Below are 14,004 nucleotides of genomic sequence, written 5' to 3'. Positions count from 1 at the left end.
AGAGAGTCTGCAGCTGGGACCGAGTGGCAGGCCGGGAAGAGAGTGATTGGATCCCTTCGCAGAGTGAAGAGGAAAGGGGTAATGGGACCTGAGGCTGACCATGAGATGAAGAAGAGAGAGGGAGACGGGCCGGCCGGGAGCCAAGTGGAACACCGGCAGGAAGACCACGTCCAAGCTGTACCTGCAAAGCAGGGTCTGAGTAGAGGGCACAGAAACCTGTGACGTATTTTTCCAGCTTACACACTGCTCATGACCTTTGCAGGGCAGGCATGACTTGTGTGTAAAATGGTAGTAATCATGCATTTTCATCTCGAAAAGTTGTGTTGGGCTGGTGAGTGCCTCGCCGGCCCATCAGGCCGCATGCCTCCATGGGGGATGTGCCAGACATGCTGTGACGTCAGCACGGCTGGCATTGTCCCAGCCCTGGTCTCTGCAAGGTCTCCCTTGGGGGCGGGCTCCTCTTTCTGTCCCCAGTTCGGGGCATAGAGTAGGCACCAGCAAACATCTCCTGGTTATGAGTCCAGTGACTTTTGAAAAAGACTGGGTTTTGTTAAGTCTTTGGGAAAGAACAGAGAAGACACATCTGCTTGGAATAGTGAGGAAGAGTTTTCTTGAAAGTAGGGTTATGACCCTTCTGAGACCCATGATCCCGTTTTGTAAATTTGAAAAACTACCACTTGGGGCTAATTCCCCCAAATAAGCATCAACTATAATTTTTTTTAAAGTTTTATTAAATCATTTAGACTTGAAAGAAGTCACAATACTTAATGCACTTAAGTGTGCTCTGTACACCACCAACCCAAATGGATTGAGTTCAGAATTTTTATAAATAAAAAATAAACATATTTACAGTGAAAAATAAAAACATGTTAGCAAGTTAGAGAATGAAACTGTTATCTATGATCGGTTTTGGGAAAGTAACTACCTACAGGATTACACATAAACATTTAAGATTTCATTAGGTTTAAAAAGTTCATAATTGAAGAAGTTAGTTGTAATATATGATTCATGTCTTACTACGGCTTTTTACTTCCCCAAACCAGAACTTTTGGCCAATTTACACAAAAAGCTTCATTTTCCCTTTATTGGAGGTAAAAGTACAAAAAAGGTCTTCAATTCTCCCTAGAACCATCTAAGGAATAAAGCTATTTAATGCTGCAAATATCACTATAAAACTAGCTATGGACATAAACCATTATACAATTTGTGCTACTCGTCCTCCAAAATAGTGCAGATTCTTTCTTCTTTTACACACCAGGACAAAAATGGAGTCAGCTTTTTTGGAAATTAGTTTCAAAATCATGATTTCAAAAAGATGATTTCAAAATCATCATCTTGCCTCTAGAAAGCGTATTTCTAGAACAATGTAGTTACCACATGTAGGAACTTTCTTCTGTGCTATAAAAATATTTCCCTTTTATTTCTCTTTTTTGTTTCAGGGATTGTTTCTACCTCCCCAGGCAAAAGTCAGGGCTATCAAGCTTGGCCAGCCAGTTTCAAGAGACCATTGAAGAAAAAGGACCACATATGATTTACGGATAGCCCTTCCTTGGAGTTTAGCAGTTCAGAGTTGGATCAAATTAGGTCATGCCCCCAAATCCAGTTTAAATATGACTTAGAAAAAGCAGTCCAAAATAAAATTGAGCAAAGAACAAAATTTTCAAGTTCACAATTTTGGAAAGCCACATTCCCCGGACAGTATTCTGTGTTACCTGCTAGGGGTGCGAGCGTAAGTTAAGGCTAATTGCTTGGCAAAGGGCTCTAGGAGCTGCTGGACTGTCTTGAATGTTTTGTTCCTGATGAACTCATGGAGCGAGACCTCTGTCTAAGTACTGTTTTTCCTGGAAGCTCCAAGTCTTCAAATACAGCATTTTCAATGATGGTGGTAGCTTCCGGCCGTTCCATGGGGGATGGAGAGAGCATGTCTTGAACCATCACATACTGAAATATAATAAGCGTTTTGAAATGAAGGGCCAGGTTTAGACCATGAAATAGTCTGCTAAATCAGGAGTCAGAACAGTTTTTCTCTAAATGTGTTAAGTGTGCGGGCCAGTTTCTGATGCAGCTTCTCAACTTTGCCATTAAAGTACAAAAGCAGCCATAGAAAATAAGTAAACAAATGGGTACGGCTGTGCCCCAATGAAACTTTATTATATAATTAGACAAGAGGCTGCATTTGGCCTGTGGGACATAGTTTGTCAACCCCTGCTCCAAATAAACATAGACCATTTTGTGGTAATTGGTTGTTTTTTTCTAACATATAACGGTCTTAAATCATGTCCTTTTAACACAGACATAATCTGACTTTAAAAATAATTCCATCTTATAACTGTGTTATATAACTTCAAACAAATCTATAATCATGTGAATGTACAATTATCTCAATAAAAATTTTAATTAAAAATAATCATGCCAGAGATCAGTACTTAACCTCTTTCCTTGATTTTTTTTAGCCCTTCTTAATGTAACATATATTCTTATAAGCCTCCCTGGAAACTGAGTCATCAGTTTTGCAAAATATGTAACAAAGTAATTTTTAGTAAAACATATTTCATCTTAGCTTAGTGTACCTCTGTATTATAAAGTACTTTTTAAAAAAAATATTTTATTTTCTTTTAAGTAGGCTCCACACCCAATGAGGGCTTAAACTCACAACCCTGAGATCAAGAGTTGCTCACTCTTCTGACTGAGCCAACCAAGAGCCCCTATAAAGTTCATTTTTCTAATGCAATCCTTTATTATACTTATAATCCTGAAAGATAAATTTAGACTGTTCCCAACTTGATAATTAACAGGCAGTCTAACTTACTTCAATTTAATTATTTAAGAAAATTCAAGATGGATTTGTGTGTAAATTATAAAATGATGTGTTTGTGGACCAAATATATTATGGAATAAAAATGACAAAAATAACAAAAACAAACTTCAAAGGCTCATTATACACAATTTTTGCCATCAAGACCAGTTCAATTTACTCTTCTGAGCCATTTTACTGTGTCATTCCGAGCGCTTTAACTCCAGTCAATGGACAGTAGTGAAAACCCCTCCTTTGTAAAGAAAGAAGCCCATTTTTAAGATCCTTCCCAAATTCACTAAAATAGAGAAATCAGTGGCATAGCCACAGCAGCGGCTCGATTCCCCTGAATGTGCTAGGAGTTCAACCTACTGAAGCAAAAGGATACTACAACCTACACATTACCCAGATGGGACCACAGAGCACCCGGACAAGGACCGCGCCGAGGACCCTGGGCCCGGGTTCCCATTTGTGATTTTAGCAAGTTGCGTACTCTTGGGATCAGGTCCCTCTCCTCCCTACACCTCTGGCTTCCTCATCTGTAAAATGGGAAACTGATGAATTAACTGCTAAGAATCCTTGAAGTTCTAAATTTGATTCTCAAGAAAATAAAAGATTAGAATCATACAAACCTCACGAGGATATTTCTGAGTAAATAGTGGTGGAAATTTGAGATTTCTTACATCAGTTAAGATCTACAAAGAAAGAAAAGTGTTATTTTTAAATGTTTTGGTATGTGGATCCATTTATTTAAAAGTATTTTTTGATACTCTAATGGAATGATGAAGAAGAAAGGTTGAATATTAAACAGATGGAAAACTTATCAACAGCTTTTCCTGACCTCATAATCTACACACAGTGTTTCCTGAGCACAGATCTACATGCCACCAAATCATCAAAATCCAGAAAACAATTCAGATATAATTATGCTTGAATTGTACATATTATACTGATGCCTGGATTTTAACTGAGAATGGACTGATTTGTGTAAAAAAAACTAACTTATTCATGAGTATACAATTTGTGCCCTTAAGTGAGTAATTTTTTCTATTAGTATCTCGCCTCTTTGTATTGTATATGAAAGAATATATGCTTTCTTCCTCTTGCTCTCTCTCTCTCTCTCTCTCTTTTTTTAATAATCTCTCTGCCCAACATGGAACTCAAACTCATGATCCTAAGATCAAGACTCACATGTTCTTCTGACTGAACCAGCCAGGCACCCCTCTTTTTCCTCTTCTTCTTTTTTGAGTTAAACACACACACACATAGACACAGACACAGACACACACACACACCCCTCAAATCAATTGTGCTAATTACTGAGTATAAAACTAAGCTTTTGAAAGTTCATTAGGAAATCTTCATACATATTATCATTCTCTTTATGTTTCAGAAGATAAAGACAATACTTAAAGCATATAAATACACATAACTGAGATTCTAGAGAAAATACTGAATCCATGTAAAAAGAATGAAATGTTATAAAAAGGAACAATCTTGGACATTAAAACTGGATTGTTAAAATACAAAATTAGGAAATTGGAATAAATTAAGGAACTCTTGCAAAGAACAGTACACAGAGACACAAACAGATGGGAAGTAGGAGAAAAAAAGATTAGGCATTTATAGGATTAAGTCAGGGTTCCAGAAAAATAAAACAGAAAAAGTGGAGAAGAATTTATCAAAAACTAACACAAGAAATTTATTAGAACTGAGAGTCACATCTTCTACCTGAAGGGACCTACCTGTTTAAGTACAATAAATGGGGAGGAGGGAGACCAATGAAAGGACTAAATGTCATAATAGCACTGATAAAGGGAGAGACCTAAGAGCTTCCAGAAGGGAAAACAAAACAGTTCCAAAGATCTCATGTCAAAGAATGAGGCACCAGCTCTTCAACAGCATGAGTTTCGGGGAGGGGCAGAGGCAGAGGGAGAATCAGACTCCACACTGGGCAGGGAACCCAATGCGGAGCTCGATCCCAGGGCCCTGAGATCAGGGCGTGAGTTGAAGGCAGATGCTTAACTGACTGAGCCACCCAGGGGCCCCTCTATGCTTGATTTTCTAAGTAACAGTTGGACTGCTTCCATAGCACCTGTACCATTTTACATTCGTACTGGCAATGTATGGGGCTTCCAATTTTCTATGTCCTTGCCAACACCACTTCTTTTCTGTTTTGTTTCGTTACAGCTGTCCTAAACGCTGTGAAGTAGCATCTCATTGTGGTTTTGATTTGTATTTCCCTAATGAATAATGATGTTGTGCTTACTGGCCATTTGTGTATCTTCTTTGGAGAAATGTTTAGTCAAGTCCTTTGATCATTTTTTAATTGGGTTGTTTGTCTTTTTGTTGAGTCATAATAGTTCTTTTTATGTTCTGGATTACTAGGCTTTATCAGGTATGTGGTTCACGAATGCTTTTTCCCATTCTGTATGTTGTATTTTTATTTTCTTGATAGGGTTCTTTGATGCACTTATAACTACATAAATTTTGATGCTGTATGATTCTGATTCTTTACATATGTTGGACCCATTTCATATCCTTCTAGAAGCTTTTAGAATATTCTGATATTTAGTCATTCTGGCTTTAAAACTTTCTTCTTTTTTTTCCCATTTATTGGGTAGAACACCTGGTAGATCCCTTTGGTTAGAACATATGAGCCCTTCGGTTCTATATGAAAACTACATCCTCTTCTGCTATGGACAGGAGTCAACAGATAAGAAGTAAAATTGATACAGAAATGGTGATAAGGGCATAAACTTTGAAAATATTGGAGGTATATACCTGGGACAATGGTTAGAAATGTTGAGAGTGACCACCTATGAACAATGGGGAAAATGTGACTGACCTCCTTTTAAAAGACTTTCAGGAGTCTTCCTCAAAAGCCATGGTCATGGTTTATTTTGAGAGAAAAAAACCCCAACTAATTATGTTTAGTTTGTCAGTTTTTAAGTGTATGAGTGTATGATCACTTGCCTTCTAGAAAATTCTTTTCTGACCAATGACCACCATGTCACTTCCTCTCCAGCTCCATTACCCTGAGGTTCCCCTCACTTTGCACTTATTACAAATTTACCGAGTGCAGGATATTGTATGAAGTGATAACAAGGAACAAGCAATTTTTGAAGACTGAGCTTGAAATGGAAGCAAACAGTCTACAAATCCTCCCTATAATGCTCACATGAACTCTTCCACTTGCAGTATTAAGAATGGTATTAAGAATGATGGTATTAAGAATGACTAACTGGTATTAAGAATGACTAACTCTTCTTTTAAAATGCTTTCTTTTGTAAATTTAAGAATATTTTCTTTTTCTACCTGTTTTGAATGGGGGGATGGAACTTACCCTGACTCTCTCCATCTGAGTGCCGAATGGGTACAGCAATTCAAACAGAATGAGGCCTAAAGAAAAGATGTCCACTTTATGAGAGTAGTTGTTTCCATGAATCTGAAATACCACACAAAGAGGAAATATTAGAAAAAAATTAAGAGAGATCATACAAGTATGGTAACACTGCATTAGTGAAACCCAAAGTTTGACCTAGTTACTTCCTGGGTTTAGATGTAACTGTTCAGGTAAAAAACGTTAGCAAAGAGTTAATGATCTCTGCAGCCTCTTTTCTTTAACTCACTAGAGCAAGAGTAATTAAACTACTCAGCATTACAGAAGGAAAGCCCAGGTACTGCTTAGAGATATGCATCAGTAAAATAGGCCCTGCAGAAACCTGGAGCCTTGCAATGCTAAAAAAGTTTGTGGGAGCCAGTAAAAGTGGCTCCACTGCCCCCGAGGTGAAGATTTTCAAAGCCAACACTATCTAAAGCAGATCTCTCATTTCTAATCATCTTAGACCTCACCCATTTTTATGAGAAAATCTTCATTACTCCAAACCACTCATCAACTGCGGTTAGCCCTCATTAACGCACTTAATTATGGACTACTTTGCATTCTTAGTTGTATTTTACATGTGTCTATTTCTTATTGTTCACAACCAGATTATAAAGTCCTGGAGGGAAGGAACTGCCTCTTTTGTGTTCCCATCATCCCGCACTGGGCTAAGTATAGAGAAGGCCCTCAATAAAAACTTACTTGTTAAAATGAACAGAAGAATTACAGCCCAACTACTCTATTAAACAAAGCCTCATTCAAATTAAAAGTGACCTCCTGGGACTTAGAAGAACTCTTTTATTTGTGAAAATTACCCTAGGCACAGAACTTCATATTTGGCAAACGTTAGAGAAGGGCGTCACTTTGAAACCACTCCAAAGAGGCATTTCTTAATGGGGGGACTCCAAGCCCTCCTCCATCACCTACTTCCACCACCTCCTGTCTAAAGAGTAGTTGACACCCGTCTCCCTGGCTCCTTCTGCCAGCCAGCCCACCTCTGTGTGCACAGAATATCAGATCCAAAGTTTCAATGACCACATCAACGGCATGACCTTCCCCTCCTTTCCTTACCTCTTGTCCTTGGGGTTTGATAAATATTCTAAGAAAGTATGCTCAAAGACAGAGCTTACAGCGGTACGGTGAAAAGCACACCCTCATACAGTATTTGGAAAATCTAAACTAACACACCTTCATGAAAAGCAACTTGGCAATAAACGCTGACTTCCATTTAATAGTCCTATTTAATCTCATCTGCCCAAAGGTAGTGGAAAAGGGGATAGAAATTAGTACATAGGGAGAGTTATTTAGGTGATATTCTTAAGGGCAAAGTTTATAAGTAACTAAAAATGTCCAAATCAAATGTTGAATACATTCCTCAAAAGAGAGAATACTGCACATCAAAAACTATTCTCTAAAAACATGATATAATGTAGGAAAGGCTTGATTTTAATATTTTATCTAAGTTTTCTGGACTAGAATCCCAATTTTGTTTTCTGAAATAAGGTATATGTAAACACATGTTGTAAGATGTGTATACGTATACTAGAAGGAAATAATGATGACTGGTAATTTAGAGATGTTTTTAAGTAAGGGATTTTTATTTTTTTCCTTACACATTCCTATATTCCCTACATAGAAAATAGATTATATATAATGAGAAGAAGTATTTTATTTTAAAAGATTTTATTTATTTATTTGACAGAGAGAGATCACAAGTAGGCAGAGAGGGAGGCAGAGAGGAGGTGGGGGAAGCAGGCTCCCTGCTGAGCAGAAAGCCAGGTGATGCAATGCGGGACTCCATCCCAGGACCCTGAGATCATGACCTGAGCTGAAGGCGGAGGCTTAACCCACTGAGCCACCCAGGCGCCCCGAGAGCAAAGAAGTATTATTAAGTACATTTAAAAAACAAATGTAGCTTCATGAATACATACAAAGTGGTCTTTACAAAATACCTAAAAAGAAAAAAAAAAAGGAATTAAGTGTAAAATCTCATGGGGGGGTAGAATATAATATACCTTTTGAAAGTTTAAATTGATTGCTTAATCACTGTGTAATACTAGAATGAACTGTATTTCTTGGTAATCACAACAAAAAAAAAAGTACCTGGTTTCTGTTCACTTTCTCCTAGAAGGATAAGAAAATTAAGAGCTTTGATAAAATATATATATATGTATGTATATATATATATATATATATATATATTTAAAGATTTTATTTATTTATTTGACAGACAGAGATCACAAGTAGGCAGAGAGGCAGGCAGAGAGAGAGAGAGGAGGAAGCAGGCTCCCCGCAGAGCAGAGAGCCCGATGTGGGGCTCGATCCCAGGACACTGGGATCATGACCTGAGCCGAAGGCAGAGGCTTTAACCCACTGAGCCACCCAGGCGACCCTGATAAAATATATTTTAAAACAATGTCTTAGTACAGCTTTTGAAGCTTGGGTAAGATAATTCATATAAAGTATTCTGAGAGACTTCTAAAGGGACACTTTATAAAGTGACAATTTCTATATTTAAGAATGGGGGAGAATACAGACTAACAAGGAAATTATTAGGAGAATTGTGGCTGTCCATTTTTAACTACCATATTTTCATTACTGTGCCAATGGCAAAATTTCTCCAGCTATCCTTGATTTCTAGTATCTTCAACAACAGTTATCACTTATCATGGATCTCTTCCTTTCTCAGATGGCAGCCCTTTCCTCCAAAAAACACACACCCACGTGTGTGCACATGTGTGCGCACACATCAGCTGCGAGCCGTGGTAGTCAGCACCGCAGTGTGGGGGCTAGCCAAGACCATCTAGTGTTTCTGTTTTCACGGACATTCCCATTGACTCATCCACTAAACGTTTCAGCACACCTGCTGAATTCTAGCGCCACTGCAGGTGCTGGGGAAAAAGTAAGACAAGAGAAAAGCTACCTGTCTCTTCTGATAGCTTATATATTTAGAGAGGCATTTTCAGAGAGTCAAAAATGCTGTAAAAAGAATAAACAGTACACTGGGAGTGGAGGGAGAGTCACCTATCTCAAAGGGTGTTTGGGGGTGGGATGTAGGTGGGTGAGGTGGGGGAGTTGGGGGAAGAGCTCTCCATCTACCCTGCTTTCTTAAGCACCCAGACAGGAGGCCTTTTATTTAGTCATTCCCATTTTCATAATACTTAAAAGTGTGAAGGTGTACTTCCAGCCTCTTGAATAATTAGGAAAAAATAAAATCATACTATTAAAAGCATATTAGTGTTAATTCTGATCTGTGCCTATGTAGAAAAATTGGAAAATACAGAAAAGTCCAAAATATCTTTCAAAGCCTCCTACACAGAAGCAGTGGCTGCTGACATTTTCTGGCTCTTCCTTCTGATCTTTTTTCCTATGCACAGAAACATGTATTTACAGTATTTTCATATTTCATACAGTTTTAATTTCTCCTTTCACCAAGTCCTGGTCACACCATTTGACCAGGATGATTCAGTTACAGGGCCAACAGCTTTCTTTTCCTCCTTAAGCCAGTCTGGATACCTTTGGTCATGCATGATCAACTATGTTTAATAACAGTCTCATAAACTGAAATCTCTGCTACATGTATCCTTGCTAACTTCTAAATTTATTTGTGATTTTTCCCTTTAAGTAGATTTGCTACAGAGGATATTTTTTTTGACTTAGTACGCTTAAAATCTACCATCATGTGACTTTATCGTTCCACTGGTATCAGTTCTTTCTTTTTAAAAAGATTTTATTTATTTATTTGACAGAGAGATAGAGAGAGCACAGGTAGGCAGAGAAGCAGGCAGAGGGAGAGGGAGAACCAGGCTCTCCACTGAGCAGGGAGCCCGATGAGGGGCTCAATCCCAGGACCCTGGGATCATGACCTGAGCCGAAGGCAGATGCCCAACTGACTGAGCCACCCAACTGCCCCTTTTACTCACTTTCAATAGGTAACACATTCACATGGTTCACAAAGCAGCATATATTTTTCCTTCCCACCTGTGCCTCAAATGCCCAGTTCCCACCCCCACCAGCTACTTCCCCAATACACAAAACCATGTTACTTGCACATCCTTCCAGAGTTCCTTTATATAAACATAAGCAAAATACACATTTATCTTTCCCTCTTTTACACAAAAGGTTGCATACTATGCACATTATTCCTGAACCTGCTTTTTTTACTTAAAAGATTCTTTTTAACTCTTATCTATTTAATAATGCTTGATTTCTTCAGACATGAGTAGCTTTGTGGCCAGATACAAGATTCATGCAGGAATTTTTTCTTCAAAATTACACATGTTGCTTTATTGTCTTCTAGCACTGAGTGCTATAGGAAAAAGCTAAAAAACCTTTTCCTACCTCAATACTTACATCATTTGTCTTTTAGCTTTGCAATTCAAGATGTCTAACTATGGGGTTCTTTATATTCTTTTTATTTTTGTATTTTAATAGTAAATCTATCACAAAAGAACCTCATTTTGCATGTAAAGATTCTTGATATATGAACAATATCCATTTATTATTAATTTTGAAATTTCCACTACAAACCCTATTTCTCAAAGAACACATTTGTAAGCAGAACTTTCCATTTTGAAAATGTGCTCTCATAAACATCATGTTTTGAGTCTCACAAATCTGGTAAGTGCATCTAAAATTTTTTTAATTAAAAAAAATAAAATATTAAACAGAAAGAATAAACACTTGGATAATGTAAAAACTCAAAGAGCATAAAAGGATATTGTACAACAGTAAAATAAAATCCTTCTTTTCAAAGGCAATTCCTATGACTGGTCTGTGATAGAACCTTCCAAAGATAATCTAACCCATAGATTCTCAAAGTTTGGTCTACAGATTCCTAAGGATCCCAACATCTTTTCTGGAGGTCTGCAGGGTCAAGACTATTTCATAATAATACCAAGGCAGGATTTATCCTTTCTATGTGCTAACATGGGCGCTGCTGGAACCTTAGCGGGAAGCAAGGCAGCAACACCAAGCTGTAGTACTAGTAAGGGTGCTTCAACGCTATATATTCACTGTTAACAACAAAAAAGACAGTTTCACTCAAAATGTCTTTGCTGAAGCAGTAAAAATCCTTAATCTGACTACATCTCGACCCTTAGATACACATCTTTATAATATTCTGCATGATAAAATGGCAGGTGTTCATAAAGCATTTCTTCTGCTCCATATCCAAGCACAGTGCTTGTCTCAAAACAAAGCAACTGTGCAATTGTTGGAATTACAATTTAAATCAGTCACTTTTCTCATTCGTTCACCATTTTGACTTGAAGAAACAATTGGTGATGAACTATGGTTATTCTGACTTGGATACTTTGCAGACATTTTCTTAAAGGTGAACAAAGTGAGAATGGCATTTCAAGGAAAACTGAACAGTATTTATAGCCAATGATAAAAATTGAGCTTTGACATGAAATCAGAATTTTGGAAAAGTCATGGGGAACCTGACCACTTCTTAATACCTAAAGCCTTTCTGGTGAGATTGGTGGTGATATTAATCAAACTTTTTTTTTTTTAAATACTGTATAATGCATCGTGACAACTTTTGGAAAAGTTGCATAACTTAGGGAACCAATAGTTCCCAAGTTACCGATGCACAATGTTACAAAATTGTGCAAGGGTGAGAGATCCATTCACAATGCAAAAAAGACCAAAGGATGTAAAAGTAACAGAATACAGTGATAGTGCTTTGGATTCCACAGGGCAAGTAACTTTTTATTTATTTATTTATTTGATGGAGAAAGAGAGCAGAAGTGAGGGGGGTGGCAGGCAGAGGGAGAAGCAGACTCCTTGCTGAGCAGGGAGCCAGATGTGGGGCTTGATCCCAAGACCCTGGGATCATGACCTGAGCTGAAGGCAGGCAGATTCTTAACCTGAGCCACCCAGACTCCCCGGGCAAATAACTTTTAAGAAACTATCACTTACTGGGTTTTGATGCACTATCAAAGACAACCCAAATTACCTGAAGATGCTATTAAATATTCTTCCCTTTCCAACTATCTATCTGTGTGAGGTCAGCTTTTCTTCATTTACTTTAGCCAAAATAACACACCAACAGATTAAATGTAAAAACCGATATGAGAATCTAGCTCTTTTTGTTGTTCTTGTTTTAAGTAGGCTCCATGCCCAGTGTGGAGCACAATGAGGGGCCTGAACTCATGATCCTGAGATCAACACCAGAGCTGAGATCAGAGGTAGATGCTTATCCGACTGAACCACCTAGGCTCCCAGAGAATCTACCTCTTTTAAGTGAGATATTAAAGAGATTTATAAAAATGTAAACAAATGTGGGTGCCTGGGTGGCTCAGTGGGTTAAGCCCCTGCCTTCGGCTCAGGTCATGATCTCAGGGTCCTGGGATCAAGTCCCGCATCGGGCTCTCTACTTGGCGGGGAGCCTGCTTCCTCCTCTCTCTCTCTGCCTGCCTCTTTGCCTGCTTGTGATCTCTCTCTCTCTCAAATAAATAAATAAAATCTTAAAAAAAAATGTAAACAAATGTCACTCTTCTTGCTAATTTGTTTTATATTGCAGAATATTTTTCATAAAAATACCTTTAAGATGTGATAGGTTTAATATTATTTTTAATAAAATTTTTATGAAATTCTCAATTTTATCCTCTAATACAGCAAATTTTTAAAAAAAAAGATTTTATTTATTTATTTGACAGCTAGAGATCATAAGTAGGTGGAGAGGCAGGCAGAGAAAGAGGAAGGGAAGCAGGCTCCCCACTGAGCAGAGAGCCCGATGTGGGGTTCGATCCCAGGACCTGAGCCGAAGGCAGAGGCTTTAACCCACAGAGTCACCCAGGTGCCCCTACAGCAAATAGTAATAGATGAAATCCCATAGGAAAAACTCTTGGGTTCCCAATCATGTTTACAAGTATAAACAGGTATGGAGAGCAAAAAGTTTGAGAACCGCTAATATAGAAACATATATAAGCTTGTGAGCATCATTAGCTGGGCTGGGCATGCTTCTCTGATGCTCCCAGGATGCCCTGCTCCCACCACTCTTCCAGGCTCTGTCCTGTTCACAGCACTTTTCCTTTGGAGACTAAGAATCCCCACAAGGCAACATATCCCAACCCATCTACCTCTGTTTCCTGCCATGGTACATTCTAGAAGTTGCTTGTGATTATTGGAATGAGCAGCTCAGTACAGGACCTCTGGCTCTAGCTGGCTCTTTTCTACATAGTTTACACAAGAAGAATTGGTGTTAAATTTGGGAGAGAGGCATTCAAAGTCTTTTTCTAAATTCGGGTTGCTGTCAGGTTCTGGTTCAGGGGTGAGTGCATGTTTTATGCACTGTGTGTTTTTCTTAATCCATCCCCAGTTCAGGCTCTAGAAATTGCACCCTAGCTGTGCTACCTGTGAACCCTACTACCAATTTTCATAATTTTCAGATTTTATCTTACTGGGTATTTTAAGAAGAATGTGGATGGAGATTTATGGGGCACATCTAGCTTGGAGCCATGCTAACCAAAGATCCATTGTTAATTCAGAAGGAAAAGAAAAACTTGCCTGCTCTGGGCTCATATACAGCTTGGTCCCCACTTGTCCTGTGTGTCTGGCATATGCTGGCATCGGGGTCAGAACCATCTGCTCTTCCTCGTCCTGGTCCATTTCGGTCACTAATCCAAAGTCTCCAACCTTAACCACATTGTCCACTGTAAAGAATATATTGGAAGGCTGGAAAAAAATAAGACAGACAAAAGCATGATAGGTGTGCATGGAGAAGGAGAGAAAGTGAAGAGAATTGAAATAACTACAGAAGAGAAATACAAGAAACCAGATGTTCTCAAGCATTAAACAGACTAATTAGAAAATAAAA

At 38.3% G+C, this 14,004-nt stretch overlaps 1 protein-coding gene across 2 annotated transcripts in view; it reads right to left on the bottom strand.

The window, feature by feature from the left end:
- Positions 1-713: 713 nt before the first annotated feature.
- Positions 714-14,004, bottom strand: part of EIF2AK3 (eukaryotic translation initiation factor 2 alpha kinase 3) — a 67,447-nt gene continuing 54,156 nt past the window's right edge. For both annotated transcript variants that reach the window (XM_032880604.1, XM_032880605.1), the window contains 4 exons: positions 13,695-13,862; positions 6,141-6,242; positions 3,427-3,489; positions 714-1,941 (listed from right to left, as the gene is read on the bottom strand). In XM_032880604.1, the coding sequence (XP_032736495.1) occupies positions 1,762-1,941; positions 3,427-3,489; positions 6,141-6,242; positions 13,695-13,862 (513 nt within the window). In that variant the 3' untranslated portion in view covers positions 714-1,761. The remainder of the gene's footprint in view (positions 1,942-3,426; positions 3,490-6,140; positions 6,243-13,694; positions 13,863-14,004) is intronic.

This window comes from Lontra canadensis, unplaced genomic scaffold, assembly GCF_010015895.1.
Source record: "Lontra canadensis isolate GAN:19392208 unplaced genomic scaffold, GSC_riverotter_1.0 scaffold71, whole genome shotgun sequence".
Classification (NCBI taxonomy): domain Eukaryota; kingdom Metazoa; phylum Chordata; class Mammalia; order Carnivora; family Mustelidae; genus Lontra; species Lontra canadensis.
This window is presented reverse-complemented; position numbering and strand designations above follow the sequence as displayed.